Source organism: Prionailurus viverrinus, chromosome C1, assembly GCF_022837055.1.
Source record: "Prionailurus viverrinus isolate Anna chromosome C1, UM_Priviv_1.0, whole genome shotgun sequence".
Lineage (NCBI taxonomy): Eukaryota > Metazoa > Chordata > Mammalia > Carnivora > Felidae > Prionailurus > Prionailurus viverrinus.
This window is the reverse complement of record NC_062568.1, coordinates 98,463,922-98,484,073: the sequence shown is the minus strand read 5'-3', so window position 1 is coordinate 98,484,073 and position 20,152 is coordinate 98,463,922. Positions and strand designations below refer to the sequence as shown.

Below are 20,152 nucleotides of genomic sequence, written 5' to 3'. Positions count from 1 at the left end.
GCCGGCTGCAGCCCCCCCCCCCCCCCCGCCTCCTCCCCTGAAGGCCCCCCCGCCGCCTCCTCCGTTGTAACCTCCGCCCCCCCGCCTCCTCCCCAGCAGGCCCGCGCGCCGGCTCCCTGCCAGTAGCGGCCGGGTGGAGGAGCGCGGGCGGGCGGCGCGGCGTCCTTATCAATGGGCTGGGCGGCTTAGCGCGCTGCCACCTCTTCCGAGGAGAAGCAGTCCCGGGGCTCGCCGCGGCTTAGGTGGCCCTGCCATGGCTCCTCCGGCCGCGGCTGCCGGCCGGGGCGCGGGACCCTGCGGAGGGCGTTGAGCCCCCGGGCCGGGGGTGCGCACAGGTGCGCGGCCGTCGAGACGCCCACGGGGAGAGCGCGGGGCACCATGCGTCCCCGCCCGCTGCTGTTGCCGTTGCTGCTGCTGCTCGCCTGCGCTGCGCACACCGTGAGTACCGTGCCTCTCCGCGGATACCCTGCGTGGCGGGCGTGGAGGGGTCCGCAGATCTTCCTCGATGGAGTGGGAACTCTAACACCCCGTCCCCAGCAAGGATCATCCCTGTCAGCTCCTCTCCCTATAGCCTTCTCTCCCAGGATAAAAACAGCAAGTGAGTCTGGCAAAGACAGCTGTAAGATAAACCCCCTCGGCCCCCCAAGCCACCCCTTCCTCCAGGCTGCACTTCGACGGAAACTCTGGAGGCGCCCCTGGCAGCGCCTAATGTGTTCTGGGCACCCTCCATCCACAGTTCATTGGAACCTTACAATCGGCTGATATTGTCACCCTGGCTTTAGGGTCTAGGAAACCGAGGCTCTCGAGGCCAAAAATCTTGCCCCAGGAAAAGGCGATTGGAACCCACATCCGTCTGCCCCAAAGCCTTGACATTTACTTACACACACACACACACACACACACACACACACACACACACACACGCATACACGCACACGCACACCGGACTGCAGAAGGGAAAAACCTCAAAAAGCTCTGGCTGGAGCTTCCGGCTCTGTGGTGGGAGCATTCGCAGCTCCCTCCCTCTCCTGTGGGATTTGGCTCCCTAAAGTCTGCACGTCTGGGGAGTTCTGGGAGTAGCAGTCTCCGCAAACCCGGTCCAGGGAGGAGCTGGAAAAGAAAAGAGAAAGGCAGAGTGGGTGGCTTGTTTTCCTTTCCCACAGAAACTCCTGGGAATCTGGGGTCTCTCCCACTGGGATTTGTGAATGAGAGAGTGGCTGTACTCAGGCTGGATGGAAGGAATAGGGAGGGGGTGCAGATTCCAGAACCACTTCTTCCTCCCAGCATTGCCAACTGGCCCTCAAGGCCTCTGTGCCAAGAAACTCCCCAGGAAAAGTGCTTGGGGACCCAATTCTGAGTCTCCAGTCTGTGTCCTGGGCAAGTCCTTCCCGGTATCCAACGACCTTGCCTTCGGTAGTCCTCTCCTGTTTGATTACAAGAAAAACCTTTGCTTCCAAAGCTGATGGGAGTGTTGATGCTCAGGAGATGCCCCCATCTTTCTGGCAGCTCCGTGACATTCCAGCAGCAGTAAGTTTGGAAGGGTGGAATTTGGGACTTTCGTTCCCATCTCCCGTGTAACCGTGGAGCCTCTTCTCATCAGTGGCAGTGCTGGTACTGGAATATGCTAGAACTACAGTACTCACTCATTAATCTGAATTCCCAGTTTGAGGAAATGCCACCTGGGACACTGGGGACAATTCAAAGCCTCTAGGTATGTTGTTATAAAGAGCCCAGGGAGGGGAGAGGCAACAGCTTCCTCCTTGTGACCTTTCCCACCTCCTTCTTAAGTATTTGCAGTAACCCCGAGGTTGTCAGAAGAAATCAACAGGTGTCTGGGCTTCAGGACCGAGGGTTAACTTTTTCATCTCAAAGGGACCCCTAGGGTATGTCAAGAATAAGCAGTGGGGGAAATGAGAGTCTTCAGTGTGCCTTGGAAGGCTGCTTCCTTATGCTCTGGTCCAATTCCCTTATGGTACAGTTGAGCAAACTGAGACCCACAGAGAAAAGAGACCTGCCCCAAATCTGCAAGTTAGCGGTGGAGCTGGGACTAGAACCCAGATCTCTTGATTCTCACTCATCCAGGGCCCTCTCCCTTATGTCGCCTTAAATGTCCTTTTCATACACTCATGTACCGCCTTGTATTATTATAAGATGGTTTCCTGTGTGCAAGTCTTGGTCCTCCGGGTGTTTTCTGGGCTTATCCAGACCTGAGGTCTCATACTTCTTGGCAAGAACTCCTTTAATAAATAAGAATGGAGCTGACCTACTTTGGTTGGAGTATTTCCCAGGCTTTGAAACCTTGCTTACCTTCTGTTTTTTTTATTTTTTCACTCTGAACGGTCAGACATTTGATTTAGACATTTAAGGGCATTCAAACAATTTTTTTATTCATTTGCCCCTCCCCCTTGAGGGAGATCACAGGCCTCTTCTTAATGGGCATTATTAGGCCAAATTGTTGATTGTCACTCCCCACCCCAGTCCCTCGCCTTGCCATACAGGGAGGTGTCAGGGGGATCCCTTGCAAATAGAAATCAGAAAGTGATGATGGTTGAAGGGGCCAGTGTTCCGAGACCTCCATAGGACATGTGGGCCACACTCCCCTTTGCTATCCCAGGCCCCGTGTATCTCATGAGGGCTTTTACTCGGAATGATATTGTCGTTATTTGCTAGTGCATCTGTCCTCCTCCTCCCCAATACACACACCCTGAGATTTCTTCCTATTCACTCTCTGTCCCTAGAGCCACCCCAGTGTAAGGAGGAGCCCAATGAGTCTGTGTTGGTTGAGTGAATGGGTGAATGAATGAAGGAGTGAAAGAATGAAACAGTGATACCCAAAAGGAGTGTCGTAAGCTGTGGCGCTCTCATATTAGCAGCGAGTAAGAAACAATGACACCCTGAGGACAATTGTTGCTTGCAAAATTGTGCATAAGCGTGTCAAGCAAATAAAAAATAGTCATTCAAGGTCCGGTTTTTTAATCCGTGGCATCTGGCAAGCTGCCAACTTGATAACCTTAGTGAGTTAAAATCAAGCGAGGTTTCTTGACACCCCTAATCCCGGATACTAAAGCTGAGTTTTCGGCGAGGGGTGCCAGGAAGGGGGCTATGCCCTCCCTCAGCATGGAGGAAGCGATAAGGTGGGAATAATGGAGACACGATGGAGAGAGGGGAGCCCCCCAATTCTTTGTTGTGGGGAACTGGCCTGTGCCTCGTATGCTGTCTAGCACCATCCCTGGCCTTTACCCACTAGAAGCCAGGAGCATCTCCAAGTTGTGCCAACAGAAAAATCTTTCCAGACACTGCCCAGTGTCCCCTGGGAGGCTGAGAGGGCAGAACTGCCTGCGGTCGAGAACCACTGCCTTGAAGGTTGTCCTGTTTCCGGGGAAACGCGTTAGCGGAACTACCAACAGGTGTTCACCGCGTGTTGGATTCGGGGCAGTGGGTTTGGTGACAGGGAACGTGGGCCGAAGACAGAACAGGTGTACCTGATGAAAACCCACTTCCCGACAAGCCTTGCACCGAGACTGGACTTGATCTTCTCCAGCCTCCCTCCCACTTTCCCTCCTGTCTCCATCCCGTCTCAGTTGATGGCTCAGAAACAGAAGTCGTGGCACACGGCGTTCCTGCATCCACAGGCTGACAAGTTCTGTGGCAAGCCGGGGAGCAGACTTGTAGGAAGGCCTGCAAGGGTCCTGAGGGGTCTGGCTATTGATAACTCCTCAGAGGAGGGTCCCTGGGATTTTCTATGTATCTGAAAAATCACTTTCTCATTTTCTGGGGAAATATTTGTGGATTTCTTTTGAAATCTTTACTATCTCTAAAATTAACGTGAATGACGATGGTGATAACGGCTTGCCTTTTTTGAGCACGTACGTCACACCGGATACTCGGCCAAGTCCTCGCCAGCACGATCCAACGTCATTCCCACATCAACAATTGGAGCCTTTGGGGCCCCCGGGTGTCTCGGTCGGTCGATCGTTGGACTCTTGTGTTCAGCTCAGGTCATGATCTCATGGTTTGTGCATCGGCGCCCCACATCTGGCTCTGTGCTGACCCTATGGAGCCTGCTTGGGATTTTCTCTCTCTCCCTGCCCTTCTCCTGTTCATGCTCTTGTGCGTTCTCTCTCTCTCTCCAAATAAACTTAAAAAAAAATAACGATCATAACCTTCATTGTGCAGAGGCAGAAACAGGCTCAGAAAGAGGTGAAGCTATTTGTCAGGGTCGCCCAGCCAGACATGATGTGAGGACCCAGCCCAGGGATTCCTAACCAGCACAGGCATCTGGTCCCAGAAAGAGGCCTGCACTGGTTTCTGGTGCCCAAGGGGCTGTCATAAAATTCTCTCCCAAGCCTATAAATGACATTAATTTCAGTTTTTATCTAATCGTGTTATAAGACATAAAACAAATATTGAATTACACACAGCATTTTATTGAGGCGGGTAGAGATGAGCTTGGGGTCACAAAATCAATCAAACAGGAGGTACACTTCTCAAACTGGTTAGGGGGGGTTCTTTCAAGAGATTGAGTATAAGAAGGGGAGGGGCAGAGAAAGAGAGAGAATCCCAAGCAGGCCCCCCAGTGCCAGCGCAAGCCCGAGCCTGAGCTTAAACCTAGAGATCATGACCTGAGCCGAAACCAAAAGTCAGCCGCTTAGCTGAGCCATCCAGGCACCCCTAGGAGGCTCCTTCTCTTAGATTTGACATCACCTTTCTGCATTCCCATGGAGCCCACCTCCCTCCACCCTGTCCCCCAAATCTCTGGCCTATGACTTCCTTCATGCCATGGGAGGGCTCAGCTCTCTTCCTGGCACCCCTCGCTGAAAGATCAGACTTCGTAACCAGCGTGAGAGTTCCCAGCCACAGTGGGACCCCCAATGTCCCTGATTTGCTCCTTGCTTCCCTGCCCTTAGCAAGCTGAGGTTCCTCACCACTGACCTTCACTGGGGCGTTGGGACAGCCTGCAGCCCGAGGTAAAACCCACAACACTCAGATCCTATCGACTTGCTTACATTATAAACAGAGGGCTGCTGAACATTCATGTGGACTCCAGAAAATAATAATATCCTGGTGCCCAGCCTCAGTATTCTGTGTCTGACCAATTCCAGAGGGCATTTGGGGAAGGGACACTCCTGCTTGGCCATGTCCTGCAATCCCAGCCCACTATACTGCCAGGGCTCCCAAGGTTTCCAATCTTCTCCAGAATCCCCACATGTCCAACATCAGTCCCTCCCCTGTGGGCTCTCCATGATGTCCATGGGTCATCTCATGTTCCTGACGTTACCAACCTCTTTCATTTTCAGTGGATAGGCTTGCTTCCTATTTCCTGAATGTCAGAGAATGAACTTACTCTGACCAACATCTTGCCCTCATAGACGTGCCTAATTGTCTGCCACTCCCCACCCCTGCCCCATCCCCTTCCCTCCCATCTGTCTCAGTCGTCTTGGGCTGCCATAACAAATTACCACAGATTGGGTGGCTCAACCAACAGAAATTTATTTTCTCATGGTTCTGGAGCTGGATGTCCCAGATGAAGGGCTGGGTTCTGGTGAGACCTGTCTTCCTGCTCTGTCCTCATCTGAGTGGGTACAGAGAGACAGAGTAAGATCTCTGGTTTCTCTTCTTATAAGGACACTAATCCTATCAGATCAGGGTTTCACTGTTATGACCTTAACCTTAATTACCTCCCTATAGGCTCTATCTACAAATATAGCCACAATGAGGGATGGGGTTTCAACATCTGAATTTGGGGGGGACGCATTCGGTCCATAGCACCATCCGAGTGGAAAAGAGGCTCTCCTGCTGCCTGTGTGGCCAGTCCCTGCCCCTGTGCTCCCAATCCTCCCACCCCAATCCATGGGGACCCCAATCCATCCTGAGATTACACAGTGAAGTCACTGTGCCCAGTCTTTACCGTCTTCCTCTTACCTGGCTGTCCCCATCAGCTGGTCAACTTGCCATGGTCTGTCCACCTGGTAAAGAGCCCTCCCTCTGCACTCTGGGCCTTCTAGCCACAGGTCCACTTCTGCCCCCTGATGGCCAGTTACTTGGAAGAAGCAGTCATGATGCCTCCCCTTCCACTGATTTCTCAGCCCACTGCAGCCTGCTCGTCCATCCCTCCCCCCCACCCCCCCCCCCCCCAACTGACATCAGTCTCTTCATTTTGTGTGGCCTTCATTTTGCTGTCTTCACTACATGCTTTTCGGCCCTGGTCCTACCTAGGGTGACCGCATGATTTAGGAGAGAGAAGGAAGGTTGTAAATAATGATGTTGAGACAGCAGGCATACACCCAAGTGTCCTGGGCAAAGTGGGCATGGGACCCTGGCCTCTCAGAGGCCTCTGGTGTGGGAACCTCCCTCCTCTCCACTCGCCTTTCTGCTCTTCACAGGCTCCTGGTCCCCATCCTGGGCCCCTTGCTGCCACTTTTGGTCCCCTATGGTCTGGCCGCTGCCTTCACTGTGTCCTTTAGCTGTCGGCCTCTCTGGACCCTCTTGGACCATGAACTTCAAGAGCAGGAATTGTGTCCCATTCACCTTTGCGTCTCCAGTGATGAATCAATTGCTGTCCATAAAGTCGGTGCCCAGTGAATATTTGATGAAATTTTGCATTTTGAACTGGTTGTACGATAATAAGTTTCCTTTTCTTAGTTCTCATTGTATAAACTCGACTAGTATCGTATCTCCTTTTACTTGAAAACATTGAAAAAAATTCTTTCCAGTCTCAAGTTGGCAGGCAAGTAACTGTATTGTAAAGTGTGTATACAAAGTGATGTTGAGTTTCTTCACCTTCTTCAGAATTCTACAGAGTTTTAGTTTATCTCCTCCCACATTTTACCTTTTCAGATTCAAGAGTCCAGAGTTAAACTAACAGAACTCTCGCTTGATGTCTTTCCTCCCTTATTTTGCTTAGTTATTCTCTCTCTCTGCAGACTGGATTTTTCTCTCGCTTTCTGAAGGATAGAATATGGTTGCCCCATAATTTTCAAGATTACTTGCTTTAGGAGTGGGAGAGGTTGACCTTGATCCCCCTCCCTATACCAAATATCCAAGAGAGGAAAGTGCATTGTCCCAAACTGGGTTAAATTTCCTCTAATGGTCTGATCATTGAGATGGGACCTCACAGCATATCTCAGGATGAAGAGATCTTCCCAGGGAGGAGTTGTTGGCTAATAGGTTGAGCAGACACCTCAAAATATGTCTACCATCCGAGCAAATCCCCCTAAGAAACGGACAGTGGAAACTCCTCACAATCATCAAGCCACAGGTATGAACTTATACTGTAGTGGGCCAGCCATGATTAACTACTAAGTGACATTCAAAGAGTGATACTTACATAGAAATATTGCTAGGTACATAGTCTTAGAACGTTTACAATGCAAGTGACTTTCTAAAAAGAAATTACTGTAGGTTATACCCAACGAAGCCGAAAATGAATCTAAAATATGAGATACAGGGGAGCCTGACTGGCTCAGTTGGTAGCGCATGTGACCTTTGATCTCAAGGTCATTAGTTCAAGCCCCACATTGGGAGGGTAGTTTTAAAAAATTAAAAATAGGGGCACCTGGGTGACTTCGTCGGTTAAGCATCTGACTTCAGCTCAGGTCGTGATCTTGAGGTTCATGAGTTCAAGCCCCATGTCAGGTTCTGTGCTGACAGCTCAGAGCCTGGAGCCTGCTTCCGATTCTGTGTCTCCTTCTCTCTCTGCCCCTCTCCCACTCACTCTCTGTCTTTCTCTGTCTCTCAAAAAACAAATAAACGTTAAAAATTTTTTCAATTTTATTTTTTAAACTTACATCCAAATTAGTTAGCATATAGTGCAACAGTGATTTCAGAAGTAGATTCCTTACTGCCCCTTACCCATTTAGCCCATCCAGTAACCCCTCCCACAATCCCTCCAGTAACCCTCTGTTTGTTCTCTATATTTAAGAATCTTTTATGTTTTGTCCCCGTCCCTGTTTTTATATTATTTTTGCTTCCCTTCCCTTATGTTCATCTGTGCTGTGTCATAAAGTCCTCATATGAATGAAGTCATAGGATATTTGTCTTTCTCAAACTGACTAATTTCACTTAGCATAATACCCTCCAGTTCTATACACGTTGTTGCAAATGGCAAGATTTCATTTTTTTTGATTGCCGACTAATATTCCATTATATACATATATACCACATCGTCTTTATCCATTCATCCATCAATGGACATTTGGACTCTTTCAATACTTCGGCTATTGTTTATAGTGCTTCTATAAACATTGGGGTGCATGTGTCCCTTCGAAACAGCATACCTGTATCCCTTGGATAAATGCCTAGTAGTGCAATTGCTGGGTTGTAGGGTAGTTCTATTTTTAATTTTTTGAGGAACCTCTACACTGTTTTCCAGAGTGGCTGTACCAGTTCGCATTCCCACCAGCAATGCAAAAGAGAGCCTCTTTTTCTGCATCCTCGCCAACATCTGTTGTTGCCTGAGTCGTTAATGTGAGCCATTCTGACAGGTGTAAGGTGGTGTCTCATTGTGGTTTTGATGTGTATTTCCCTGATGATGAATGATGTTGAGCATTTTTTCATGTGTCGGTTGGCCATCTGGATGTCTTCTTTGGAGAAGTGTCTATTCATGTCTTTTGCCCGTTTATTCACTGGATTGTTTGTTTTTTGGGTGTTGAGTTTGATAAGTTCTTTATAGATATTGGATAGTAACCCTTTATCTGATATGTCATTTGCAAATATCTTCTCCCATTCTGTCGGTTGCCTTTTAGTTTTGCTGATTGTTTCCTTTGCTGTCCAGAAGCTTTTTATTTTGATGAGCTCCCAATAGTTCATTTTTGCTTTTGTTTGCCTTGCCTCTGGAGACATGTTGAGTAAGAAGTTGTTGTGGCCAAGATCAAAGATGTTTTTGCCTGCTTCCTCTTCGAGGATTTTGATGGCTTCCTGTGAAAAATTTTTTTAATTAAAAATAAAATAAAATAAAATAAAATAAAATAAAATAAAATAAAATATGGGATACAAAAAAGTGGAGTTTACAAAGGACAGCAATGGGCAGATCAGTTCCACAGTTCTGAAAAAGAGAGGATTTAGTCCGGAAAGTCTAAAGACTCCTTGAAGTCAGTTCCAAAGAGGTTCATAGACAATATTCCACAGAGCTGCTCTATTCAGAACCTTGGAGTGCAACTATGCTATGTAATTGACAAGGTGAAGGCTTATGGATTTTGTGATCAACAAGAAAAAAGAAAGTTGACTTAAAATTCTAGGAAAAGACAAAGGTATATGAAACATTTTGCAGTCTAAATATTTAAAAAGCCAAAGTTTTGACATGATTGCACCAATATTTTTAAAACTCCAGATGTAAAGATGGGCTGAACTCAAAGTCTGAAACTGAAGAGGAAAATAATGTAATGTGTGTTTCTGTTTGGTTAATTAAAATAACAAAGGGGTGGCTGGGTGGCCCAGTAGATTAAGCCTCCCCTCCCAATCTTGTCTCGGTTTAGGTCAGGATCTCACCATTCCTGGGATTGAGCCCTCTCCTACCCTCCCCTTCACCACAGCATGGAGCCTGCTTGGGATTCTCTCTCTCTCTCTCTCTCTCTCTCTCTCTCTCTCAAAATAAATACATTTAAAAAATAATAAACATTTTAAAAAGTACAATTTGGTAAATTTTTTTTCTGATAATCTCTTACTGAATTTATAGGGAATACATATTTTTAAAGGTGCTTAGTTCTGAGGTGCTATTTGGTTTTTTAAAAGTGTTTATTTATTTTTGAGAGAGAGCATGAGCAGGGGACAGGCAGAGAGAGAAGGGGACAGAGGATCCGAAGTGGGCTCTGCGCTGACAGCAGTGAGCCTGATGCAGGGCTCAAACCCACAAACCTTGAGATCATGAACTAAGCCCAAGTGGGAGGCTTAATGGACCAAGCCACCCAGGCGCCCCCTGAGGTGCTGGGTTTTTAAAAAAAAATGTTTTTAACGTTTATTTATTTTTGAGACAGAGAGAGACAGAGCATGAATGGGGGAGGGTCAGAGAGAGAGGGAGACACAGAATCCGAAACAGGATCCAGGCTCTGAGCTGTCAGCACAGAGCCCGACACGGGGCTCGAACTCACAGACCGTGAGATCATGACCTGAGCCGAAGTCGGCCGCTCAACTGACTGAGCCACCCAGGCGCCCCTGAGGTGCTGTTTTTACTACCAAACAGCATCCCATTCTTGGCACCAACTATTTTGGTATTTTCTGCTCAAAACATTTCACTTATGACACTAAATATATGGGTTTTTTTCCCCTCACATTGACAATCAATTCCCCAACTCTCCAGATACCAGCTGGGTGTTCTAAAATTCAATTCAGTTCTGACTCTAAGCACCTGGAATTAGCACAGACCCTACAGGTTGAGGACAGTCCACAAGATGGTTTCTACTTCAGACGCCAGTCCCAAGCCTGGGCCAAGTGCACTTCTTTTTTTTTTTTTTTTTTTTTTTTTTTTTTTAAATTTTTTTTTTTTTCAATGTTTATTTATTTTGGGACAGAGAGAGACAGAGCATGAACGGGGGAGGGGCAGAGAGAGAGGGAGACACAGAATGGGAAGCAGGCTCCAGGCTCCGAGCCATCAGCCCAGAGCCTGACGCGGGGCTCGAACTCACGGACCGCGAGATCGTGACCTGGCTGAAGTCAGACGCTTAACCGACTGCGCCACCCAGGCGCCCCGCCAAGTGCACTTCTGACCAACCAGCTGTACTTCGGGCGCTCCCGTGACCTCCTACTTGGAATCGATCATTTGCTAGAAGGGTTCCCAGGACTCAGGAAAGCACTTTACTTACCATTACTGGTTTATTATAAAAGATACAATACAGGGACAGCCAAGTGGAAGAAATGCAGAAAGCAAGGAAGGGGACACGTGGAGCTCCCAGCATCTCCGTGTATTCACCCACCAGGAAGCTCCAAACCCTGTTATATAGGGTATTTACAAGCTTAAAAAAAAAGTTTATTTATTTATTCTTGAGAGAGAGAGAGCAAGAGAGAGAGAGAGAGAGCAAGCAGGGGAGGGGCAGAGAGAGAGGGAGACAGAGGATCCAAAGCAGGCTCTTCATGGTCAGCAGAGAGCCCCACGCAGGGTTTGAACTCACAAACTGTGAGATCATGACCTGAACTGAAGTCAGATGTTTAATCGACTGAGCCACCCAGGCGCCCCTACAGAGGAATCATAGGCATGATTGTTGAAATCACTGGCCATTGGTGATTAACTCAATCTCTACCCTGTCTTTCATCTCCTGTGGCCAGAAGGGCAGCCGGAAGTGCCAGTCTCTAACCACCTGAAGTGGTTATCTCTGCTGAAGTTATCTGCGACCCCCTCCCCCCCAGCCACCGATCATCTCATCAGCATTTGCAAAGTCACTCATCACTTCCATGTCACTCATCACTTCGGAGATTTGCAGGGTCTTGGAAGCTCTTGTATTAGAAGAGTCAGACCAAATATTATAACAAAAGATGCTTCTCTCACCCTTACTGCTCCAGAAACTACAAGCGTTTTAGGAGCACTCTGCCAGGAACCAAGGATGAACACCAAATGTATATTTCTGTTATATCACAATGTTACATGAGGACATCCAGTTTAAAATGGCAGATTATCCACAAGTGTTTATCTGCTCTTCCCTTGGGAGCATCCTTAAAATGATAGTAAAGGAATCACAAAGGTTTAAGCCCACAAAGTCAAAGGGAACAAGATAAGACAACAATGAAGCAGAGATTTCAAGAAATCTTCAGGAATGAAACAATGGTAGCAGTCTGGGAAAAATAACAATCTACGTCCCTGCACCGGCTGGAGGGGGATTGATGACAAACTGTTTGATCGGCCCGCATCGCCCTGGAAAGTCTCCAAGTGTGGAGGAGAAACATAAATCCTGACTGGGGGGACCCTCTCAGCCTGATTATTATTATTATTATTTTTATAGCAAAGGCTACAAACTGTTCAGGCCCACAGTGGTTCCAAGGACCTCTTTAGTGCCTCAAGTGTAACTGTGGCATTGATCGCAGCACAGGGAATATAGCCAATGGTACTGTGACGGTGTGGTATGGGGACAGAGAGTGTCTACACTTGTGGTGACCATAGCAATAAGGTACGGGCTTGTGGAATCATTATATTGTGCACCTGAAACTAATGTAATAGTGTATGTCAACCATACTTCAATTACACACACATATATATATACCTACATATATATATGTAGGTACACACACACACACACACACACAGATACACATGTATGTATGTAGATATGGCATTGAGGAAGACCTCCAGTGTGAAAGCAAACAAACAGGAGAAAGGAACTTACAGAAAATGTCGTCCATCCAGAGAGGAGGAAAAGGTCACGTGACTACAATTAATATCCTGATATACAGTTCTTAACAAGGATGCCAGATTCAAGAAGAGGGAGTGTGGGAAAGAGGGTGCTGGAGAAATGGGATCACCAGAGAGTAAGAAAGGCTGCCTGGAAAGTAATTGTATGATGATGACAAAACATTTATTAGGAAACTCAACAGCACATCAGGGCGCCTGGGTGCCTCAGTCGGTTGAGCAGCCAACTCTTGATTTCTGCTCAGGTCATGATCCCAGGGTTGTGAGAGGAAGCCCTGGTTCTGTGCTGAGTGTGGAGCCTGCTTAAGATTCTCTCTCTCTTTCTGTCTCTCTCTGTCCCTCTCCCCCACTCATGCTCTCTGTCTCTCTCTCTCTCAAATTAAAAAAAAAAAAAAGCATATGACACAAAGGTAGAAGAGTCGAGAAAGGTGAAAAGATTAGAGGGTCCATCCACGTTGCCCATTATTCAAATAATATGAGTTCTAGGAAGACAGAATAGAGAAGATGAAGGGAGGAAATAATAAAATAAACCACATAACATTTAAAAAATTCCAACATGAAGAACACAAATCTTCAGATAGAAATGGCCCCTGAGTCTCTTGACCAATGAATTAAAAAAGGACCATTTCCTCAAGGAATTTAAAAGCGACTAAAAACAGAAAAATCCGAAATATTTCTACAGAGAAGAGAAAAGTCACATACAAAAGGTTTGGGAGCACAGTTGGGTATCTTATCAACACAGGAAGAGAGAAGGAGAAATGCCTTCAAGATCTGGAATGAAATTTATTTTCAACCTAGAATTCTCTGCCCAAATTATTCATTTGATAATTCATCAAAATAATAAAAGCTTCTTCACTCCTGCAAAGATTTCAAAGTTTATCTCCTACTTACACTTTCTTAGGCGGCAACTTCTGCAAAACGAGGAAGTGAGGCAAGGAAAAAGATGTGGAACCTACGAAATCAAAGTCTAGCCAGAAAAGTTGGGGGGAGGGTACCCCAAGCCACAGCTAGGCATGAGGCCCAGGTTGGCACAAGAGGAACAAGGACCGGCAGAGAAGTCTCTGGAGGTAAGACAAGTACAACCGTTGATAGATGTCCCACGGAGCTGTTGGAGCACTTAAAAAAATGAGCCATATGTACATAGAACGCTAATCAAATGAAAAAACAAGGTAATAATTGACCTCAGGAAAAACAAAATGTACAAGAAGAGACATAATCATTTTACATGGCTAGACTCAGCAGTGGACGATACTTCAGAGTCAAAAGAAAACGTTATAAATACACACCATTCATTTCACTAAAAATTAAATCAGCAGAAGTATATGTAATATATGGGGGAAAGAAGTTTATGTAAGGAGATTTAAAAACGTCTACATCTTTGTCTTCCATAACAGAGTTTTGGATAATGTCTCAGATTAACAGACCAAGAAATAGTAGTGTAAGAACATAATTTTAAAATATGGAGGGGCGCCTGGCTGTCTCTGGTCATGGAGCATGGTCTCAGGGTTATGGGTTTGAGCCCCACGTTGGGCGTAGAGATTACTTAAAAATAAAATCTTGAAAAAAGATGGAGATAAAAAGGAAAATAAACAGCTAAAAAGAGTTGAAAATGATTGCCTCCGGAAAGCAGGTAAAGGTTAGAGAAGGGAACTGCTGTTTTTCATGATAATTTCTTTGGCACTAGTACAAGTAAAAGAGGGGAAAAAACCCATGTACAAACACAAACTCAATTTTTTTACAACTGTTTAAGGGTACTTTTTAAGGACTAATAGTTCTGGTTTTGAGGAAAGTTTTAGCAATTCTCTAGTCTTCATTTGCTGTTTCTCCTGTGAATTTTGAGTAAAATTATATTTAATAAGTATACAGAAATATATGGATAAATATACTAATTTTCAGCTACTAATGGCTACTAATTTTCAGCTCCCCCCCCTCGCTTTTCTGGGTTAATTTAGATGGTCAGGGGGCTTGTGTCCCGTTTATTCTCCCTCTGATGCCTCTACCAGCTGGTTCCTCCATTGAACACACTCTTCTCAGCCACTCCCAGACCCCCGAAGGGCCCCTTTTCTTCTCTACTGGTCACCATCGGGGGCCATGGGCTCAGTCCTTTCAGCAGAATGCTTTCGCTGTCTTTAGCGGGCATGCCAGCACAACCCAAAATTATTTTGGCTTATTAAGTTTTATTGGAAGGATCGAGGGTGAAAGAAATGTGGCATGAGCCACTTCACACCCATCAGGGTGACTGTTACGAAAACAAAACACAAATAGGGGCACCTGGCCGACTCAGTCAGTAGAGCATGCAACTCTTGATCTCAGGGTCCTGCGTTCGAGCCCCACATTGGGGGTAGAGCCTACTTCAAAAAAAAAATACAGTGGATAAAAAAACAAAACAAAACAAGGGTTGATGAGGATACGGAGAAAATGGAACCCCTGTGCTTTGCTAGTGGGAATGCAAAACGGTGCAGCTACTATGGAAACCATTTGGTGGCTCCTAAAAAAGTAAACATAGAATTACCATAAGATTCAGCAATTCTGTCTCTGGGGATACACTCAAAAGAATCAAAAGCAGTGATTCAAAGAGATATTTGCACACTCATGTTCATAGCAGCATTATTTATAATAGCTAAGTGGTCGTAGCAACCCAAACACCATCCATCAACAGATGAATGGAAGAACAAAATGTAGTGTCTATACACAACGGAATATCATTCAGCTAAAAGGGAATGAAATTCCAATAGATTCTACAATGTGGATGAGCCTTGAAAACATACTAAGTGAAATAAGCCAGGTACGAAAGAACAAATATATGATTCTACTTACGTGAAATACCTACAATAGGCAAATTTGTAGAGTCAGAAAGTAGACTAGAAGTCACCAGAGGCTAGGGAAGGAGGGAAATGGGTAGTTATTGTTCAATGGGTATGGAGTTTCTGTTGCAATGCTGAAAAAATTCTGGAAATGGATAGTGATGATGGTTGCACACCATTGTAAAGTACATTATAAATGTACTTAATGCCATGGACTTGTACACTTAAGCATGGTTAAAGTAGTAAATTTCATGCTATGTATATATCACTACAATTAAAAAAAAAAGGGTCAGTCGGTTAAGTGTTCAGGTCTTTTTTTAAAAATTATATTTAATGGTTATTTATTTTTGAGAGAGAGAGAGAGAGCAGGGTAAGGGCAGAGAGAAGGGGACAGAGGATCTGAAGCAGGCTCTGTGCTGACAGAGATCTCAACACGGGGCTGGAACTCATGAAGCATGAGATCATGACCTGAGCCGAAGTCGAACTCTTAACCAACTGAACCACCCAGGTTTCCCCATTAAACATCCCCCATTAAACAAAGTCTTGATCTCAGGGTTGTGAGTTCAAGCCCCACATTGGGCTCTGCAATGGGCATGAAGCTTACCTTAAAAAAAAAAAAAATAATATATATATATATATATATATATATATATATATAAAGCTAAACTGTCCTCTGATTATTATTCTTAAAAAATTTTTTTTAACTTTATTCATTTTTGAGAGACAGAGACAGACAGAGCATGAGCAGGGGAGGAACAGAGAGAGAGGGAGACATAGAATCCGAAGCAGGCTCTAGGCTCTGAGCGGTCAGCACAGAGCCCGATGCGGGGGGACTCGAACTCACCAACTTCGAGATCATGACCTGAGCCGAAGTCAAACGCTCAACCGGCTGAGCCACCCAGGTGCCCCGTGAGTATTATTCTTTCTATAGTCCAGGGTAAAACTGCCAAGGAAGTTGAACTTTTCTTGGAGAGATGTTCCCAGGATAGGTGTTCTGTCATTTCTAACCTTGCTCCATTGCTCTCAAGAGTCCACTCTGTGGAAGTACTCCTTTCTTTAACCCCACAGTGCAAATCGCCACCCATTTGGTAGAAACTTCAACTCCCTAAATCATGCACCTTGGTGCTGCCTCAGAATCTCTTTCCTACCGTGTGTCACGCATAGCAGTCACAAAAAAGCTCAGGGATATTCAGCAATAAGGCTTTATTTCTCTCATGGTGTTCGCAAGTCAACTAGGGTTTGATTGATCCAGGCTGGGCTCAGCTGGCTTGGCTCCGGTCCCTGGGTTGGGTACAGGTCTGCTGCACGACCCGCAAGATACCCCAGGTGGCAGAAATGCAAGAGAGCAAGCACAGCTGTGCAAACATATTTTGAGCCTCTCTTCCTATCAGATCTATCTAATATACCAGTGACCAGTCACATGGCTAGGCCCAAGGAAGGAAGTATACTCCACCCACCTTGAACTCATATGTATAAACTCCTATACGGAATTGGGACTGATAATTCTGACTACGATATGCCTCTTTCCCTGTCCTTGGCAGTAAATCTCCTAAGTCTGTTACGAGTTACTTTGTCAATGTTAACACCGAAAGGATGCTATGAAGTGTGGAAATTCACAAGTGCAGTCCACCATGGGTTTTGTCCTCTGAATCTGGCAACATAGTCAAGCCTGAAGCATTGCCCTCATCCCCACGACTGAATATGGCTCATCACCGTATCCACGCATGAAAGGGGGAAGCATGTCCCTTTCCTTTTATGGGCACGAGATTGTGCTTGCACATGTGTCTTTTGCTCTACTCCATTGCTAGAACCTAGTCATGTGGGTGCACTTTAGTTGCAGGGAAGCTGGAAACTCTAGTCTCCAGATGGGCAACCATATGACCAGTTAAATTCTGATTGCAGCAGAGGAAGAGTAATTATTAAAGAGACAAAGATCAGTCTCTGCCAGAGAGGTTGCAACTGGAGGTAGGAATGGGAACAGAGCCACGGAATTAAGTATCTACCTTCCTCTATATATTTACATATTTTTAAAAGTGTATTTATTTTGAGAGAGAGAGGGGGGCGGAGAGAGAGAGAGAGAGAGAGAGAGAGAGAGAGAGAGAATCCTAAGCAGGCTCTGTCCTGTCAGCACAGAGCCCCGATGTGGGGCTTGATCCCACAAACCTTGAGATCATGACCTGAGCCAAAACGAGGATTTAGATGCTTAACCGACTGAGCCACCCGGGGGCCCCTACAATGTAAACTTTTGCCTCTGAGAGAATTGTAGACGGTAAGAAATAATGCGGAAGGATCCCCGCATAGCCTTTTGTCAGTTTCTCCCATTGATAAAATCTTTCAAAACTATATAGTACAACATTACATTGATGCAGTCAAGATACAGAATATTTTTGTTACCCCAAGAATCTTTCATGGTGCTCCGTTACAGTCACAGCCACTTCCTTCCCACTCCCGTCCCTTCGTTAATTCCTGACCACTAATTTGCTCTCTCTTTCTATAATTTTGTCATGTCAAGAGTTCATACAAATAGAATCATATGGTATGTAACCTTTTGGGATTGGCTTTTTTCACTCAGCATACTTCTCTGAAGATTCATCTCCTTTTTATTTTTTTAAGTGTTTATTTATTTGTTTTTGAGAGAGAGAGAGAGAGAGAGAGAGAGAGCGCACAGGAGAGGGGCAGAGAAAGAGGGAGACAGGAGACAGAATCTCAAGCAGTCTCCTCTGCACTGTCTTCGCAGAGCCAGATGTGGGGCTCGAACTCATGAACAGCGAGATCATGACCCGAGCTGAAATCAAGAGTTGGATGCTTAACTGACTGAGCCACCCAGGCAGCCTTAGTTTATTCCTCTGTATTGCTGAGTGGAATTCCATAGTATGGATGTGCAGTGATCTGTGTAATCATTCACCCATTGAATAAAAACCGCCATAAAGATTCGTGTACTGGTTCTTGCATGAATATAAATTTTCATCTCCCTGAGATAAATTGCTGGATCATGTAAAAGCTGCATGTTTAGCTTATGTAAAACACTGCCAACCTGTTTCCCAGAATGGCTACACCATCTTACATTCCCACCAGCAACCTATGAGTGATCTAGTTTCTCCATGACCTCACCAGCATTTGTGGTTACTAGTTTTTTGTATTTTAACCATTCTGATAGAGTATAGTGATAACACATTGTGGTTTCAATTTGTGTTCACTTAATAGCTAATAATTTTGGAAACCATTTCATGTGCTCATTTGGCATCTGTATATCTTCTGTGAAATGTCTCCTCGTGTCTTTTGCCTATGTTGTAATGATATTGTTTGTTTACTGTTGAGATTTGAAGAGTCTTTATGCATTCTAGGTATTAGTCCTTTCTTGAATATGCGAATGCAAGTATTTTCTCCCAGTCTGTAGTTTGTCTTTTCATCTGCTTAACATGAAGTAAAAGGCTTTAAAAAATTTTTTTTAATTTTTTAAAGTTTATTTATTTATTTTGAGAGAGACAGAGAGAACCCATGCACTTGCAAGCAGGAGGAGGGAAGAGAGAGAGAGAGAGAGAGAGAGAGAGAGAGAATCCCAAGCAGGCTCCGCACTGTCAGCACAGAGCCTCATACGGGGCTCGAACTCACAAACCGTGAGATCATGACCTGAGCCAAAACCAAGTGTCAGACGCTTCACTGACCAAGCGACCCAGGTGCTCCTTTTAAATTTTTATGAAGTCCACTTTACCCAGTTTTCCTTCTATGGATTGTGCTTTTGTTGTCACATGTAACCTTGGAAGTCTGTTCACGCTTTGTTTTGTTTTTATTTTTTAATTTATTTTTTAGGGGCATTTGGGTGGCTCAGTCGATTAAGCGTCCGACTTCAGCTCGGGTCATGATCTCACGGGTTCGTGAGTTCAAGCCCCACATGGGGCTGTCTGTTATCAGCATGGAGCCCTCTTTGGATCCTCTACCCCCCTCTCTCTGCCCCTCCCCAGCTTGCTCTTTCTCTCTCTCAAAATATATAAATAAACTTTAACAGAAAGTAATTTATTTTTTAAGGATTATTTTACCGTTTTCATTTCACTTTTTATTTTCGTAAGTAGGCTCCACGCCCAACGTGCGGCTTGAACTCATGACCTCAGAGTCGCATGCTCCACTGACTGAGCCAGTCAGGCCCTCCAAAGTCTGTACCTTTTTATTTTCAGTTTAATTTTTCTCTCTGCTGAGCCCTCCCACTGAGCTTTTCTACTTCAGTTATGGTCTCTTTCAGTTCTAACTTTTACATTTGATTGCTTTATATCTTTCATTTCTTTGCTGAAACTTTCCTCTTTTTGCCGAGGTGTATATTTCTACAGTTGTTCCAAGTGTACCTGTAATTGTTCACGGAAGCATTTTTATGATGGCTGCTTTACAACCTTTGTCAAATCATTGCAGGTCCCTGTCACCTCAGTGTTGGCATCTATTTTTTTTTATTATTATTTATTTATTTTTGAGAGAGAAAGAGAAAGAGAGAGAGAGTGCCCAAGCTGGGGAAGGGCAAAGAGAGAGAGGGACACAGAGCATCTGAAGCAGGCTCCAGGCCCCAAGCCATCAGTGAAGAGCCTGACTCAGAGCTCAAACTCATGAACCATGAGATCGTGTTCTGAGCCCAAGTCGGACGCTTAACCAACTGAGCCATTCAGGTGCCCCTAGTGTTGGCATCTGTTGATCATTTTTCATTCAGTTTGATGTCAACCTTAATGTGATGAGTGATCTTTGATTGAAAGCGGGACATTTCGGGGGCATCTGGATGGCTCAGTTCGTGGAGCATCGGACTCTTGATTTTTGTCTCAGGCTGTGATCTCGTGGTTCGGGGGATCAAGCCCCACATCAGGCTCTGGGCTGACAGCGCGGAGCCTGCTTAGGATTCTCTCTCTCCTTCTCTCTCTGCCCCTCCCCTGCTTGTGCTCTCTCTCTCAAAATAAATGAACCTTAAAAGAAAAAGATTTAAAAAAAAAAAAAAGAAGAAAGTGGGGCATTTTCTATGCCGTAGGGCTCTGGGTCTTACTTA

The 20,152-nt window shown here is 45.5% G+C and overlaps 1 protein-coding gene across 2 annotated transcripts in view; it reads left to right on the top strand.

The window, feature by feature from the left end:
- Positions 1 to 229: 229 nt before the first annotated feature.
- SCTR (secretin receptor) overlaps positions 230 to 20,152 on the top strand; it is a 77,550-nt gene continuing 57,627 nt past the window's right edge. Inside the window, exon 1 of one of the 2 annotated variants that reach the window (XM_047873658.1) lies at positions 230 to 438. In XM_047873658.1, coding sequence (XP_047729614.1) covers positions 379 to 438 — 60 coding nt within the window. In that variant the 5' untranslated portion in view covers positions 230 to 378. The remainder of the gene's footprint in view (positions 439 to 20,152) is intronic. The other variant, XM_047873657.1, reaches the window with a different exon arrangement.